The sequence below is a fragment of the Malaya genurostris genome, chromosome 2 (assembly GCF_030247185.1).
Source record: "Malaya genurostris strain Urasoe2022 chromosome 2, Malgen_1.1, whole genome shotgun sequence".
Classification (NCBI taxonomy): Eukaryota; Metazoa; Arthropoda; class Insecta; order Diptera; family Culicidae; genus Malaya; species Malaya genurostris.
In genome coordinates, this window is record NC_080571.1 from 120,678,177 (window position 1) to 120,695,745 (window position 17,569).

General features: G+C 38.7%; 2 protein-coding genes across 6 annotated transcripts in view; one reads left to right on the plus strand and one right to left on the minus strand.

Moving 5' to 3' along the window:
* The window catches only part of LOC131432631 (homeotic protein female sterile-like), a 53,450-nt gene extending 51,307 nt beyond the window's left edge, over nucleotides 1-2,143 (minus strand). For 2 of the 5 annotated variants that reach the window (XM_058599030.1, XM_058599026.1), the window contains exon 1: nucleotides 1,439-2,143. The gene's annotated coding sequence lies outside the window, so the exon portion shown is untranslated. Of the gene's footprint in view, nucleotides 1-1,021 lie in introns of all 5 variants that reach the window. The other 3 variants (XM_058599029.1, XM_058599025.1, XM_058599028.1) reach the window with 2 other exon arrangements.
* A 13,825-nt stretch (nucleotides 2,144-15,968) lies between these two features.
* On the plus strand, nucleotides 15,969-16,994 carry LOC131429680 (ribosomal RNA small subunit methyltransferase NEP1). The gene is made up of 3 exons (XM_058593971.1): nucleotides 15,969-16,257; nucleotides 16,315-16,558; nucleotides 16,621-16,994. The coding sequence occupies exons 1-3, from the start codon at nucleotides 16,111-16,113 to the stop codon at nucleotides 16,944-16,946; spliced, it is 717 nt and encodes a 238-aa protein (XP_058449954.1). The 5' UTR covers nucleotides 15,969-16,110; the 3' UTR covers nucleotides 16,947-16,994.
* The last annotated feature ends 575 nt before the right edge of the window (nucleotides 16,995-17,569 follow it).

Below are 17,569 nucleotides of genomic sequence, written 5' to 3' on the forward strand. Positions count from 1 at the left end.
AGAATTCTAGATGCTTTCGTGCACGCTGTTATTAATAACACTCAACAAAAACAAACAGTGTTATGCTTGTTGAGTATTAGATTTTTTACCGTCATTGCTGACCTCAATCGGATGAACAGTTTTTGACAGTCCAGCAGTACTGTTTGTAAACAAAATTTCTTTTGTTTGTTTATTGACAAATTGGATCAGACCATTTACGATCCGTATCGCCTAAATAAAGTTTTAAAACATTTGTTCACGATTGAATACGGTTCGTTTTTGATATTTATTTAATAAAAGTGATTAGTTGCAAAGTGTAAAGATGTGCTCTTCGATTTTTGTTTAAGCTTGTTTGTAAACAGTACCGCTAAACTGTCAAGGATGAATACTTGTTCATTTGTGTCGTCACGATAAAAAACCTAATTAAAACTGATTCTCATTTGGACAAACTTTGCCAGCAATTCTTCTTGGAAGTAAAATTTGACAGATTATTTATTTACCGTTAACAGAAAATACATTAATGTATCGAATTTGCTTTGTACAGGAACGAAACAAGTTGGCTGCACTGCCTTCTTCGTACGCCGAAACCGAAAGTATCAAAGTACGCACACACATGCAATCACATGAAAAACACCGCACGAAATAAACGACCGACTATGAAGTAGTAGCAGCAACACTAGGTGTAGAGAACAAGCAGAAAGAAAATTTGCTTTTTGCGGTTGCTGTCTAGCCTAACAGAACAAGCCTTTCGAGTTTCTGGCCCTGAATATCGTTGAATGAGCGTTAATAATACGGAAATATTTATCTTGAGGGCATTGTTCCAAAATACGTTCGCTTTGAAATAGTTAAGCATTGTTGAAATGTCAAAAAATCAATTTTTCCTTTTTTCACCGACCTAAACATGGCGGGCGGCTTTTGCCAAGCCTGTAATCTGACGGTAGAATTTTGCGAATGATTTTTCGTTCTTCTTGGGCCAACATATACATAAACTCCATTTTATAAGTAATTTTGGACGGTTGAAAACGTAATTATTGCTAATTACCTGTGTTTTTAATGAGTTAATCCGCATTAATATCGCTTAGAAAAATACGGCCTCAGCACAACACAAGCCACTAGTGAAGAACAGTCGCTTCACTTGACCCTTGCGCGACACTCATACACATCCACGCACACAACGAGCCTTGAACACGTACTCCAAGCAGCAGCAAGTCACATTCGTCTCGACACAGTACCACTGTTGGACGTTTTTCAGTAGTATATGTACACTTTCGCTGCTTTTGATTTTCGCCTGAATGTGTGCGTGGTTTGTGCAAGTCAGCCCTCGAGCTCAAAGAAAATTTAGCGGATAATTTTCAATTTTTCCACATAATATCCCAGCATTTCACTGTAAACCTTATGCTGCTCGCATACTTCACATAGTAAACTAGTACCGCATATAGTTTTTATTAGAAAATATCACCTTTTACAGCACGAAATTTCCACAAATTGTGCAAAACCTTCGGACCGAAAATTTCTTCCTTCTTGGCAGAAACTCTAGTGGTGGTTGTGTACTAGTAATCGTATCAAGATCTGTGACAACGATGAGCGAATCCGACGATGTTGAATGAAATAAAATGGCGGCGGACGGTTTTTAGATCATTTCCTTCCGCCGAACGCGTCACGATTTTGGTGCCACACTTTTTTTTCTGGAGGCCCATTAACTTTCGCAAAATACTTTTGCACCAAATCAGAGGAAAACTATTAATTTTCTAGTAAATCACTCTACTGAAAAATGCATAGAAAACAAAACAATTCTCTTGCTTTTCATTTCAACGCACTTTGTATTTTATTTCATTTTTTCTTCGTTATACCTAACATTTTTTTCAATTACAACCATCAATTTTCATGTAACTTATTCATAATGGATATCACAATAATCGGCTCCATCAACTCGTGTGAATAATTGCATGATTCACGTTTCCCCAGAAATTGAGATCTCCAAAACGATTTTTTTAATGTGACGAAAATTTAATGATTACTGCACACACGTACGCGAATTTTCCACCCGCAAACAAATCGGCTTCGAAAACCGCGACAAACCAAGCACTCAATACTGAACGGGACAGTCGGGGTCGGTACAATTTGTTCCGAAAGCATAATCGCTAAAGTAGAGGTTAGCCAGACGTAGTAAAACACACGAACACATACAGAAAATTTCGCTTCGACGATTCTAAAATTACCAGAGAGTGAGCCATATCAAAACAATAAAAAATTTACTTCCGGCTCATGGGCGAAATCAAGAAATGTAATTATAAGCGATTTTTTTCAAACCACTCATCAATTATACACTGGAAAAATTAAAATAATTTCCCTCATATTTCCTTTTAAGGATAACAGCCAATAGCCGCCCTTACACGAGAATTATTTTTGTCATTTTTAATGATTACTAGGTAATGATATTCCGAATTTGCATGAAGAACTCGTCATTACTGCACCATACACGTTCATTAAAATGATATTGTTTTTTAGTAATGACACTTTTAATGATCGTGTAAGGTCCGGCAATAAGCCATCTGTCAACATCCAGTTCTAAAAAAAATTGCAGACGAACTATGAAAAATAAAGTTTAAATTTCAACACCAGATAAAAGAGAAAACATTTTGTTTTGCTTATTGTTATGACTAACTCTCAGTGAGTACCGAATTCATTGGAATTGCTCTGCAAAGTGAATGTTAATGTGTTGCTTATTGGCCGTTATCACAGAAAATGCGTAAATTCCGAAGAACTAGGTTTTCGCTGAGAGTGAGTCATAACAGTAAACGAAAAAGAAAAATGTTCTGATTCAAAATTGATAACTCTATTTGTAATGGCCCGCTTGCAGTTAATTTTCTTTAACGAATTCAATACAAATTTCACTTTAACGAATTCAATACAAATCGAAAAAGACATCACAGTAACATCATCTCGTGACGGAAAAGGCTATTAGTTCAGTCATATTTAATAGTTTGCGTTTAGAGTGCACCCAGAAGTGAAATGTCAAAAACAGCCCGGTGGCAAGGATAGGGCGCTCCAGCAAGTGCTAGCGTGGCCAACATCTGGGGCATTTGGTGGGCAATCAGAGCGCTCAAAGTACGGTAAACAAACATTCGAGCATTTCAATTCGAGTAAAATCTTAATTTCCTTATCGTAGTGATGATATTCTGATCGATAATTTGCGGGGAAGTGCTTTAAAGGGTACTGAATAAACAAGTAGTTTGTAATATCCAGATTTTTGTTAGCCATTCTTCTTCATTGTTTTGGTTTTTGCAGAATGATGCTGGCCACAGTTTCATGACGTCATAGCAGGGGGCTGGTCAAAAATAATTGAGTATGACGCCCACATAGAGGTATGAACATTTTCATATTTGAATGCGTTTTTTCTGACGAAAGTAAATATCGCCTATAAATAATGTAGAATTACACTCTTTTAGACCTATCGTCTTCACTTTCAAAATTGATGAAGTAGTATTTAACTTTGCTCATGAATGTTATGAATAGTGCTGAAAAGACGAAACCACAGTCTATAGTGAAGACAATGTTTGGCAGACCACTTCTGATATATAGAACAAAATTAAAATGAAATGAACGGTGTATTACAAGTTACTTTGATAGAGACGTTTTTTTTCATTGTCTTCATGGCATTGAATTTAAATTAGCAGCACATTTTTTTTTCTTATATAAATGTGTGTGAAATATGCACACAGAACTAAACAAATTAATCTTAATGTTAGTTCCAGAATTTTACAAACGTTTCTGTATTATATACTACACTTTCTTGATTTGAAAAATTACGGTTAAGTGATATAAATATACAATATCAGGTTGTTCAATAAATAAATGAATGTTTCAAAACAAAACAATTTAGTATATGAATAAACTGTAATTCGCCTCAACGAGAGCTATCAATTGGAGTAAAAGTAATAAGTATAACTTGTTCTTTCGCTTACTGTATTGCACGTATCGTACTATTTATTAACATTTTTTCTGTGTTAAATAAACTTTCTATTTGTCGAATTTTGAAATGGTTCGTCTGTTGAATGAAATTCAATTACTTTTTAGAAAATAAAAGCACATATTCTTCGTGTAACTAATTCATTCATGGACTATGTACTGCACGAAAGAGAGAAGGGCGAAAATGAATAAGCAATAATCGTAAGGAAACCCGAATATACTAATAGACTCTTCGCTGCTGGTTTACATCATGCATGTTCCTTTTATACATTCGTTTGTCATTCGTTCATTTAATTTACTTTTCGAATTGGTTCGAATAGTTGGATTCCATTTTTCGCGAAGCATTCTTTATCTAATAAATTCGTCATATCTCGTGAGGTAGCAGCAATGGGGGAGTGCTGGGATATGGTTCATCACACATACACATAAGACTTTGGTACTAATACAGAGGAAAACATCCGCTTCGAAATTAATAGAATAGAAAGTTAACAAAGAGAAACTGTCACTTGCTTATACGCCCTTTTGAAAAATTAACCGAGATTTCAAAACATTCCAATCCAACCCCAATTCTCGGTTAATTTTTCAGAAGGCCGTAAGAGCAAATGACAGTTTATCTTTGTTTACTTTCTCTTCTAACAATTACCAAGAGGTTTTCACGTTTATCACACAACTGTTTGCGTTTATCACACAAATGTTCGCATAAAATGATACCCGAAGCTTTCGACTTTCAAACAGAACTGTTAAATCCAAGAAAATCTATAATCACATCATAATAATCGAAAGAGAAAGTAGACAAAGAGAAACTGTCACTTGCTCTTACGGCCTTCTTAAAAATCAACCGAGAATTCTCGGTTAATTTTTCAAAAGGGTGTATAAGCAAGTGACAATTTCTCTTTGCTTACTATCTCTTCTATTAATTACCAAGCGGTTGCCACGTTTATCACTCAACTCTTTGCATGAAATGATAGCCGAAACTTTCGACTTTTAAACACAAGAGTGATATCAAAGAAAATCTTTTTAATCACAACACAATAATCGAAAGAGAGAGTGATTAAAGAGAAACTGTCACTTGCTTATACGCCCTACATCATCAATGATATTGAGTAACTCCTACTCTAAATTTGAGTTTAACGCAAAAACTCGTTTTTTTGTTACTATTCGCAAAATCAGTCTAAAAGTTGTAATAACCATTTGTAGCAACAGGTTGTATTTTTTGTTAGTGAGATCGCGTATTTCGAGGGCGAGTCGCTCAACACAAACGGTGTTGTGTCTGCAAAAACCGGAATGATAAACTCCGTGTTGTGCTTTAGAATGGAAACTAATATGCTCAAATGTCATTTATGAGGAATAAGTGTATGATTGGTGCCTGAACATAACTGACATGTATGTTAATTTGCGATTGACACACTAGGGTAACAGAAGTATTTTGGCCCACTTTGTAGAAATATCCCCCAAATGTTATAGTATCTTTGAAAACCCCTTCGGCAATAGGTAATTTAATGTGATTAGCTTCAAATTGATGCAACATGGGTTACTTAACATCGATAAAATCCGATGAAATTGATAAAGTTTGTTAGGTGGGCCAAAATATATGAAGTGGCCAAAATACCTCTGTTACCCTACTCCAAGCGACCACCACTGGATATAGTATTGAGTTCAATTACTTAATATTTTAATATAATACACTCAGAAAAGGAGCAATTTTTTTGCAATTTTGGTATGAGTGAAATAAAATTTCACTCAAATTTTGAAATTATCGTATATTCTTAAATCAATTTTTGATAAATCAATGAATTCGATAGTCCCTCGACGAAAGGCCCTAAATGCAAATGAAAATTTCTCTGTGTTTACTTTTTTTTTCACGATTCACTGGACTGATTTTATATTTGACGTCTTACTCTATGCAAAACTTTCAAGTTAAAACAATAAGCTTTTTATTTATATTGAAAATTTCCAAGAATTTTCAGTAATGGCTCTGTAATCTGTTTCTTGGCAGGGTTTTGCAATTAAGACAAACAAGTTCGGAAACCATTTCAAATAACGAAAAGGAACTAGTTTCTCCCTTTTTTCTAGTAATTGAAGTATCGCCCTGTTTGTTGGTGTGGACAGAGATGCAAGATATTTTCATAGGAAATCTGTATTACTCTCTATAAAAAATCTGTATTTATCTGTATTCACCAACAAAATTAAATTTCAACAATAAAATGATGTTAAAAGATGTTATTCCAACACATTATTGCTGTAGAATGGTAGATTCAATGAGACCAAGACATTGCTTCTCGTCACTGCAATCAAATACTAATAGATTGCTCATACGAAAAAGTTTTTATTTTGCTTCTTGGGAGATTCGTATTAAATTTAAGAAATCTGCATTTTGTATGCGTATGTAAAAATCTGTATAATACAGATAAATCTGTATCAATGGCATCTCTGGGTGTGGAACACGGAGGGCGAAACCGACGACACGACCTGCCACTCGTCTATCCAAACTGTATCGCAAATTTAACTACCCCTCAGTAACTGGTAATGTCAAAACGAAATCGCCTGAAAAACTATTGAAACTGGCAACACAAGTTGAGAGATTATTGATTTTAAATAACAGTTTCCATAACCATAGTTACTACATATTGGAGACTTGGGAAATGTAAACAAAACAAACTGCTTTGTTTTCACTCGGGAAACTATCATTCACTCGGGAAACTATCATTCAGTTTAATCGGATAGACGTCTTCGTTAAGGCTTGCTGGTGCTCGAACATATTAAAAATGACTTCCAGACAATTCAATATTCATGGATGTTTGTTAAATAGTTCAACGTAACCATACTTAGATCAATTATTACTATCTGCTATGTAAATGAGTTTTTAAATGGTGCTAAGTTTTGCAGTCATTCAATTCGTCATTGCGAAACTTTTTATCAATCCGATCATCAGAATTTAGTATTGAAAGCATATTTGTTATTTTCTAACGACTTTCTAAAGTAAAACCATTTCAATTCGACCCTTGTTCCAAATCGTTCAACCGACGACACGACCTGCCACTCGTCTATCAAAACTGTATCGTAAATTTAACTACCCCTCAGTAACTGGAAATGTTAAATCGGAAACGCTAGTGAATTTTTTTAAACTGGCAGCACAAGTTGATATATTTATTGATTTTGAATAACAGTCACCATATCCTTGGTTACTGCATACCGAAGGCAAGATGAATGTAAACAAAATAAATTTCAGATCGGTTATCATATTACGGAACATTTTAATGGATTTACCTGACTCGACCGGAATGTATGAGTTATGTCTTTTATAAAACCAAGTTCAAAATTCAGGTCTTGACATGAAACCGTTGTGTGAGAAGGAAGACATGGAAATGACCGACAACGAGCTAGTGCTCTGCGGTACCGGCATAACGTACGGTAAAATGATTTCATTGTGGAATTTCACTAGTAATCCTCGAATAGTGGCCAACAAGGTGAAATACTGTTTCTACTGCTGCGCATTCAACCGACACAAAATAATTTTGACACCGGCATATTACACCGAATCCTACTGCCCAGAAAAGCTAGCAGTTGAAGTGTACGGATGAATCGCTGGTAGCAGATCATTGCCCTCGTTCGTTGGTTTCATCCATAGTTTCGATTAAATTCCGAAAATCGAGTTCATTTAAATGCATTTCTGCTTAATTTGGACAAAGTTGAACACTAATAGAACTATTCCACCGCTTTCAAAACGTGTTTATTTGTTTTGGGGTTCCTTGGTAACTAGTCCATAGCAACTTAAACAGTGTTGCTCGAGAAGATTATTTTTATCATTTACAAGGGGTCGCTAGATTTGTGGTAACTGGCGGTGAATCGTTAGCGAACAGTTTTAATGCTGATTTTTCTTCGGAGTGCCTGGTCGTGTCGTCGGTTCAATCCTCGTTGCTAATCAGCATACATGTGAAACAATGCGCTGTCATATTTTGGAAACTCCTCTATTTCTACTCTCAGTGAAGGCACTTGAACAGCACGGGAATCAAATTTCTCAGTATATTAGATCTGATCGAAATTACAGATTTTGAAGTGCACATCGAAAGCCAAACAGTTCTCCTTCAAATAATTTGATTATTTGTGTCTCAAATAGAAAACAGACTGTAACTACGGTCTACCGTAAAGCTGCTGGAACTTGTTGAAATAGTCGAAATTAAAGAGTGTCTGATACAATTTAACAATGAAGTCTCATTTTCATTTCGTAAAGACTGGTACTAACTTTCGGGTTGGTTGACAGTATGTTAAGCAAAAGTGATGTGTTTCGGAAACTTGATTGGATATTTCTAAAAAGAAAGACCATCATCATGGATGAGTTAGATGACAACACTGCAGATAGAGCTAATGGGTGGCTGTGGATGATATAGGATGGCGCCTTTCCACACTACTTCTAGTACCAGATTTGATTATTGTACTATTGTTTTCGGCGCAAATCTAAAAAGAACGTTGGAACAAAATTTAAATTTATATAAAAGTTTCACAACTTTCTCAAATGATTTTTTTATTTATAATAGCGCTCCTTGGTAACTAGTTCATAGCAACATAAACAGTGTTGCTCAAGAAGATTATTTTGATGATTATCGAGGGGTCGCTATATTTATGGTAACTGGCGGTAAACCACTCACGAACACTTTTTGTTCAGATTTTTCTTCGGAGTGCCTGGTCGTGTCGTCGGCGAAACATTCAAAAACAAATGGAATGACTGTGTCACTCTTTATAGTTCTTTGTATTATTAAGATTGAGATTTTTGCAGAATCCCTAAGCAAAATTGCGGCATTCATTCGTAGGAAAGAGAAACTCATTTTTTGATTCGTGAGGTGGCATTAATAGATCAACATAATCTGCTAATGCATTGATGAGCTGAAAGCGAAAAATAAATAATTCAAGAACAACTCCTTGTATACACTCAAGCAAAAAATATATGGAATTTCATAATGACGTCGTATGGTTCATAGCCATAAAAAAATCGCATGCGAATTATAAGGCCGAATTATGATGTTTGAAATTGGAATTTCAATAAAAAAGCTTATGAAATTCATACAAACTTTTTAGAAAGATTGTGCAAAATTTCTTTGGCAAACATTGCATCTCTCATGTATTGTCGATTTAGTAAGATCTTCTTATGTAAATTATAATAGTGATAGATGAGAAATTACAGTCATACACATTACAATGAAGATAGATTTTTATAATTGAACTTCTGAAATAGTACTTTCAATGTTTTTTTATGCATCGTAAGATATGCCTTATGATCACAGACTAACAGACATGACAGTATGAGTAAATTCTTATAAAATTAATTTTTTGTGATGCACTAATTCCACCTATATTGTACTGTGCGAACTATTTACTATCGGTACACCCCTTGTGTTGGTTGGTAAACGACTGGACAATGCACAATTCAGGCCCCAATGTGGTTCTTAGCCTCTTGTCCAGTAACTCCTATCCCTACCTCCCCGCGGTGCCGGCTGGGGTACGAGCAACCATAGGAAAGATCGGGTAACCAACCCCGGTGGGACCTTGGTCGTATGCTGACAGGGAAGGGGGTCCTCTTTAGAGGATGTGGGAGCGTCTGTACTCCATGTTAGGAGCGGCTTCAAACAGCGTCTGTTCTGGTATCCAGCGGCTGAGTATGAAATGCTGTATCCCGTCCAGCTAAATCCAAGGTGGCAACCCCACCAACGGGATCGTCCTAGTGCTAGTTGGGACGTTAAACAGAGCAAGCACGATGATCCTCCGGCGAGACAGGGGGTTGGCGCAGGCCTAATAAGCCGCCCGTAAAACACCTATTACGAATGATACAGGAGAGAATACGACCCGGAACAATCGGCATAGACCCACGCAACGAAAAAAGGACTACGATTGGAAACTTGGAACATGGAACTGCAAGTCGCTAGGTTTCGCAGGCTGCGACAGGATAATATACGACGAACTAAATCCTCGCAGCTTCGACGTCGTAGCGCTGCAGGAGCTTTGTTGGATGGGACAGAAGGTGTGGAAAAGCGGGCATCGAGCGGCTACCTTCTACCAAAGCTGTGGCACAACGAACGAGCTGGGAACTGGCTTTATAGTGCTGGGCAAGATGCGTCAGCGAGTGATTGGGTGGCAGCCGATCAACGCTAGGATGTGTAAGTTGAGAATTAAAGGCCGTTTTTTCAATTACAGCATCATCAACGTGCACTGCCCTCATGAAGGGAGACCCGAGGACGAGAAAGAAGCGTTCTACGTGCAGCTGGAACAAGCCTATGACGGCTGCCCACGCAGAGACGTAAAAATTGTCATCGGGGACATGAATGCCCAGGTAGGAAGGGAGGCAATGTACCGACCGGTAATCGGGCCGAACAGCCTGCATGCCGCATCGAATAACAACGGCCAACGGTGTGTCAACTTTGCGGCCTCCCGAGGAATGGTAGTCAGAAGCACCTTCTTTCCCCGCAAGGATATCCACAAAGCCACCTGGAGATCACCTGACCAACAGACCGAAAACCAAATCGACCACGTTTTGATCGACGGAAAATTTTTCTCGGACATCAACAATGTTCGCACCTACCGCAGTGCGAATATAGATTCGGACCACTACTTGGTTGCTGTATGCATGCGCTCAAAACTTTCGACGGTGGCTACCCAACGTCGAAACCGAACGTCGCGGTTTAACATCGCGCGGCTCCGGGATACTGGAGTAGCCCAAGATTACGCGCAGCAGTTGGCAGTGGCACTACCAACGGAAGAGCAGCTTGGTGCAGCTACTCTTGAAGATGGCTGGAGAGACATCCGTTCTGCCATATGTAGCACTGCATCAGCAATGCTAGGTACGGCGGCTCCGAACGTGAGGAACGACTGGTTCGACGACGAATGTGAACAGTTAGTGGCCGAGAAGAATGCAGCTTGGGCGAGCAAGCTGCAACACCGGACGAGAGCAAACGAGGAGCGATACAGACAGGCGCGGAACAGACTAAACTCGGTATCCCGTAGAAAAAAGCACCAACAGGAAGACCGAGATCGCGAAGTGATGTAACAGCTGTTCCGTGCTAATGACACAAGGAAGTTCTACGAGAAGGTGAACCGTTCGCGCAGAGGCCATGTGCCACAGGCCGATATGTGCAAGGACACCAACGGGGATCTTCTCACGAACGACTGTGAGGTGATCGAGAGGTGGCGGCAGTATTTCGACGAGCACCTCAATGGCGATGTGGCGGAATACGAAAGTAGCGGCGCAGTAACGAACTTGGGAACGCGTGCGGAGGACGATAGACTGCCGGTCCCAGACCTCCAAGAAGTGGAGGAAGTGGTAAGCCGGTTGAAAAATAATAAGGCCGCTGGCGTTGACCAACTACCAAGCGAGCTAATAAAACACGGTGGTAATGCACTAGTGAAAGCACTGCGCTGGGTCGTTGCCAAGATCTGGGAGGACGAGATTCTACCGGAGGAATGGATGGAAGGAATCGTGTGTCCCATCTACAAAAAGGGCGATAAGCTGGATTGCTGCAATTACCGCGCGATAACTGTGCTGAACGCCGCCTACAAGGTACTCTCCCAAATCTTATGCCGTCGACTTTCACCGATTGCAAACGAATTCGTGGGGCAATATCAGGCAGGATTTATGGGCGAACGCGCTACCACGGACCAAGTGTTCGCCATCCGCCAGGTGTTGCAAAAGTGCCGCGAATACAATGTGCCCACACATCACTTATTCATCGATTTCAAATCAGCCTACGACACAATCGATCGAGAACAGCTATGGAAAATCATGCACGACTACGGATTCCCGGACAAACTGATACGATTGGTCAAGGCTACGATGGATCGAGTGATGTGCGTTGTTCGAGTATCGGGGATAAACTCGAGTCCCTTCGAAACTCGCAGAGGGCTACGGCAAGGTGATGGCCTTTCGTGTCTGCTATTCAACATTGCTTTGGAGGGTGTGATAAGAAGAGCGAGGATAGACACGAGTGGCACGATTTTCAGAAAGTCCGTCCAGCTACTTGGTTTCGCTGATGATATTGATATTATAGCACGCAACTTTGAGAAGATGGAAGATACGTACATCGGACTAAAAGCTGAGGCCAAGCGGATCGGATTAGACATCAATGTGTCAAAGACAAAGTACATGAAAGGCAGGGCTCGAGAGAAGATAACGTCAGCCACCCATTACGAGTTCTGATTGGTGGTGATGAAATCGAAATGGTCGACGAGTTCGTGTACTTGGGCTCACTGGTGACTGCCGATAATGACACCAGCAGAGAAATTCAGAGACGCATATTGTCAGGAAATCGTGCTTACTTTGGACTGCGCAGGACGCTTCGATCGAGCAAAATTCGCCGTCGTACGAAGTTAACTATCTACAAAACGATGATTAGACCGGTTATCCTCTACGGGCACGAGTCCTGGACAATGCTTGCGGAGGATCAACGCGCACTAGGTGTTTTTGAACGGAAGGTGTTGCGAACCATCTTCGGCGGAGTGCGGATGGAAGACGGTACGTGGAGAAGGCGAATGAACTATGAACTGCACCAGTTGCTGGGAGGACCAACCCTCGTCCAAACGGCCAAGGTCGGGCGGTTACGGTGGGCCGGGCATGTTGTTAGAATGTCGGAGAACAACCCGGTTAAAATGATCCTCGACAATGATCCGACCGGTATAAGAAGAAGAGGCGCACAGCGGGCAAGATGGATCGATCAAATTGAGGACGACCTGCGGACCCTTCGCAGCTACCGAGGCTGGCGGCGAACAGCAATGAACCGAGTTGAATGGAGACGCCTCCTGTATACAGCAGAGACCCGCGTGGTCTACGACTGAAAGAGTAAGAGTAAGTACACCCCTTGTGTTACGTAAAAGTTTTTTTACTAGTTGGTTTCCCCTCGTTTGTCAACACCGATCAGCTGCTTGCAGGGATGCCTGATTTCATCAAAATTTTTGAAAATTAATCGTCACAATAAATTATTGGATTACGTTGATAATATATTTAACTTTTTCGCGATGTTGGAAGGTAACCATTTATTTGACTCAACGTTGTTCATCTAGATTATTTTTTATTGTGTTGGTAGTTTTCACCCGAAATTAAGTGGCGGCAGATCAGAAGCAAGTAAATATTGTAACAAAACGGGTTCGATTTTGTATTGCGTTGGAGGATGAGAAGTAGGCATAATTCTGTATATAGTTTTGGCAATATGTATTAAATCTGTATCCTGCATGAAATTCGCATGGACGTATACAAATCAATACATTACAGATAATTCTGCATGTATGGAAACTCTGTTGGTAAATGAAAAAAATAAATACAGTATAGATGACAGACAGGATGTTTTTGATAGGGTAACGTGGCGCCATCATGACACATGTGAGTACTGTCCCAAATAAAGGAATATTCGAAATGACCGTTAAAATGATTGAAGAGTCGAATTTGAGTGTCCTGTCTGTTAGTCTGTGTTATGATTTTCACTACTCACTACTTGTCTGGGTGTAGCATGATTATTCCAACATCAAATCTCGGAGTGTCATCCTTTTTGGTGAAAATAATATTTGATATGAGTTTTATTCAATCAAATTTTTTTAAATTACCTAGGATGATTTTTTGCAACAACAGTTGGAAAGATTAGTCCGAATAAGAATCAAGTTCTCCAATTTTTTATTTCAAAACTTAATCTGTTACTGAGGGGTAGTTAAATTTGTGAAGTTTCGCAAAACAAGAGGCAGGTCGTGTCGATAACCAAATATAATAAATTAAAACATGACACAATAAATCTGTTTGCCCTCGAAGGATGATGATTGCGATTTCAGAAATAATAGGAATAATATTGCTTATTGTACTTTCTCAGTTTGAATGATATATTTGATTGAAAATTTATATTCGGATAAGGGTGTGATTGAAAAAGTGAACACGTTCTCTTTTACATGATCTTGGAATTGTAAATTTTAAAAAAATATATACGTTCAGACCTTACTCTACTGCAATTATTGAAACAAAGAGAGAACTACGTAGAACTCAAAACCTTTAAAATTTTTTGCGATGAAAACAAACATCATATGTTATTCGGCTGAAGTACGATTCACATGTTATATCAGGTGACCGCTACCGGCATAGAATGGCAGTGGAACCTTCACCTACTCTTAATATTACGAAATGTTGTTCGAATGATGCTTTGTAGTACGCAAAACATAAGAATAAATTTTTTGAACGATAGCTCTAAACAATATTCGCAAAAATGGTGTTTTTTTCATCCGTTAAACCCTACCTACGTCCCTTCCCTTTCTCCTTAAAAATGTTTGATGTAAGATGTTTCGTGATGAAAGTAAATACATTTCAAAATGGTGAACCAGCGTTTGTGGTTCTGAATGAGCTGCCAGAAAGCCTAATACTGTGAGTTGGATAATAAAACTGAACCTGAAACGAAGGTGTCTCATTTGAGCCGTTTTAGTTTTAATTATTCGAGCACTTTCTGATTAAAATTTAAAACTGGCAGAAACCACTGGAGTTTGATGTTAAATTGTAATATTTTGCTATAAATAAATTAAAATTTCAACGCTGTTATAAATTAAGCAGAGCACTCCTAATATATTGAAATTTTGGATGATTATATTTACTCCTAATATATTGAAATTTTGGATGATTATATTTACTTGAGAACTTGTGACAGTAGTAAAGAAATCGAAAGACTTTTCTTTTGTCTAACACCGAAATTAAAACATTTATCATTTGGAACCATGTTCGTTGGATTGTTTGTTAGTTAGATAGTTGCGGATCCCGTCAACTTAGAGAAAATCAGTATTTAGTTCAGTTATGCCATCGCACGGCATCAAACTGAACATATCTGGGGTATTGTATGGGTGCGCAGTGCTGCTATTTTGTCGCGCACGTTTTTGACATTTCTCTCATCGCACTGTATGTACGCGATTCGAGTGGACTCATCTGAAGTTTACCATGCTCACAAAAATATGTCGCTTATGATTCATTCGTAACATGGAAGAGATAATGTGATGTCTTTAATATTTAAGCATGATTAAATTAAAATGCACTGCCATATAAAAACCTTTTCCAAAAGAATGTTTACGTTTGGACGTCTTATAATGAAGGTGTCCACAAATCTGATTAAAGTACGATTCAGACTATCCGACTTCTTCCGTCACCGTCACCGGAACGTCAACGTCCGTCACCGTCATTCTGATTCACACGATCCGGTTTCCTATCCGTGTCCGTCGTGTCATTTTCTTACACGCAGAATTTGAAGAACTTAGTTTCGCACAATTTTATTCCACTAATACAAAATCTGGGAGCTTTTGAAGCCAATCGATCTGTGGTTTTCCTATCTTTTAATCGAATAAATTACTTTCAAAATTAACTAGAAAGAGGAGAAAACAAAACAATCAGTTCCACTCAACAACGTAACGTACTTTGCAAATCAACTGATAAGTTCAATTACTTATATGTGGTATATTTCGTTTAAGAGTGGGATCTTGGCACCGAATACATACATAACAAACGTCAGATCAATACCGTAATCATATGAATCGTGCATGTGTGCGATAATCTCAGTCCGTCAAATATTCTTTCGGAGAAATGTTGACGGAGCTTGCCGTTGACGGACGTTGACGTTCCGGATCTCTGCTGGATCGTGTGAATGCGCAAAGGGAAAACTCATTTGACTAATTTTGACGGAGGCTGACGTTCCGGTGACTGTGACGGAAGAAGCCGGATTGTCTGAATCGTACATAAAGACGCTTATTGAGAAAACAGCGAAATTAAAACACCCAAACATATCAATCAACTGACAGTCATTCCGATTGGCGAGCACGATTCCCTAGATGGAATGCAGTCATAATTCAACTATATTTCAGCTGTACTCGATTGGTTATCATTTGGTATAAATCTATTTTCAAATTCAAAATCGCAAAGAATTGTTTTAAAAAATACTAGAGGGCAGTTATTACCGGAACGTAATTTTTTCCGTGCATGATCAGCCCGCTAGGGGATCAACCCTTACAATGACAATTCAATGTTTACATCTGGCCTGCGGGACGTTCACATGTGCGCTTATTTACGGTTGTTACGTTCTAGTATGTCGTATCTGCATGTTTGAAACGATTTATTTTTGAAAAGACGTATACTAGTTTATCCAAAATCAAGTGTACATTGATCTTATTATAATGGGCAAAAAGAGGAAATGCGTTGGTGATGAACATAATGATGAAGAATATGATCTGCCAGCCAAACATATGAACACAAGTCATATTAGGACAAATGAACGAAGGCTTATTGTAATCCTAGAAGGAGCACAACTAGAAACGGTGAAGGTAATCTTGCAGTAACATAATAATGTAATAGCATTTTCATGTACCAGCGTTTTACAGGTTGGACCCGTTTTTGAGCTCTTGAATTGCGATGATCATATCAATATACTGCGAAAACACAATCGTGACCCTGGTAGCTGTCGGCCGGATATCACACACCAATCGTTATTGATGTTGATGGATTCTCCATTAAATCGAGCCGGATTGCTTCAGGTTTATGTTAAAACTGAAAGGAACGTTCTCATTGAAATCAATCCACAAACGAGAATACCACGCACATTCAAACGATTCGCTGGTTTGATGGGTATGTTTAAAGTTATCAAACCTTTAATAGATTTATTCAAGTTTTTGTCTTGTTTTTTGCAGTTCAATTACTTCACAAGTTTAGTATAAAAGCAAGTGATTCACCACAAAAGCTAATGCGTGTCATCAAAAATCCAATCACAAATCATCTTCCTGTCGGTTGCCGGAAGTTTGCGATGTCATTTTCGGCAGCTAAAGTTCAACACCCCAAAGAGCTGGTTCCCGAAAAGGATGAGCCAGTAGTGTTCGCTATAGGTTCGTTTGCACATGGAAATTTGAATTTGAGCTACACAGAGGGGTCCATCTCCATCAGTAACTACCCTCTATCAGCGGCACTCACCTGTACCAAGCTATGTTCAGCTTTCGAAGAATCGTGGGGAATTCTCTAGTTTAAGCAATGATAGATTATAACAAATAAACAAATTTCTGAAAATGCATACCGATTTTTTTATATTGTGATTTTGTGGATGTTTGTTAGCATTCGTAGAATTTCGTACAAAGTATCCATCATCGCTATCTGCTCAATAATATTTTTTTTTGTACTTGTCTGGTACTCGGGCGCAAGGATAAAATGTGCCTAACGCGGCTTTTCTCCCATTGTTTTTATGCATGTGCCGCACAGGTCTCGCTCCTGCTTAGCTTTGTGTAGACATTTCTTCAAATATCGATCAATGTGGTACAGCCACATAACCAAAGCGAAGATGGTCGACTCGCCGTCGGAAGCGGTGACCTCTTGCAAGCAAACCTGTAATCTCCTCGTTAGTTCGGTTTACTCGGAGCTTGTTGGGTACATTTACATTACAGACATGCCATGTCCACCGATTAACCTGTGTTTCTCAGGTCCTCAAAATTTCAAGATTTCAGTCTTCAAATTGCTAGGGAAAACACAGTGAAAATTAATGTAGTTTTTGTTGCTCGCGAAAATGATTTCGTTTTGCAATGTTCTTATGAGAACTGAATGCAGAAGAGAACTAGGTTTTTAGGTCGAACACAGGTTTTTGAAAAAAAATCT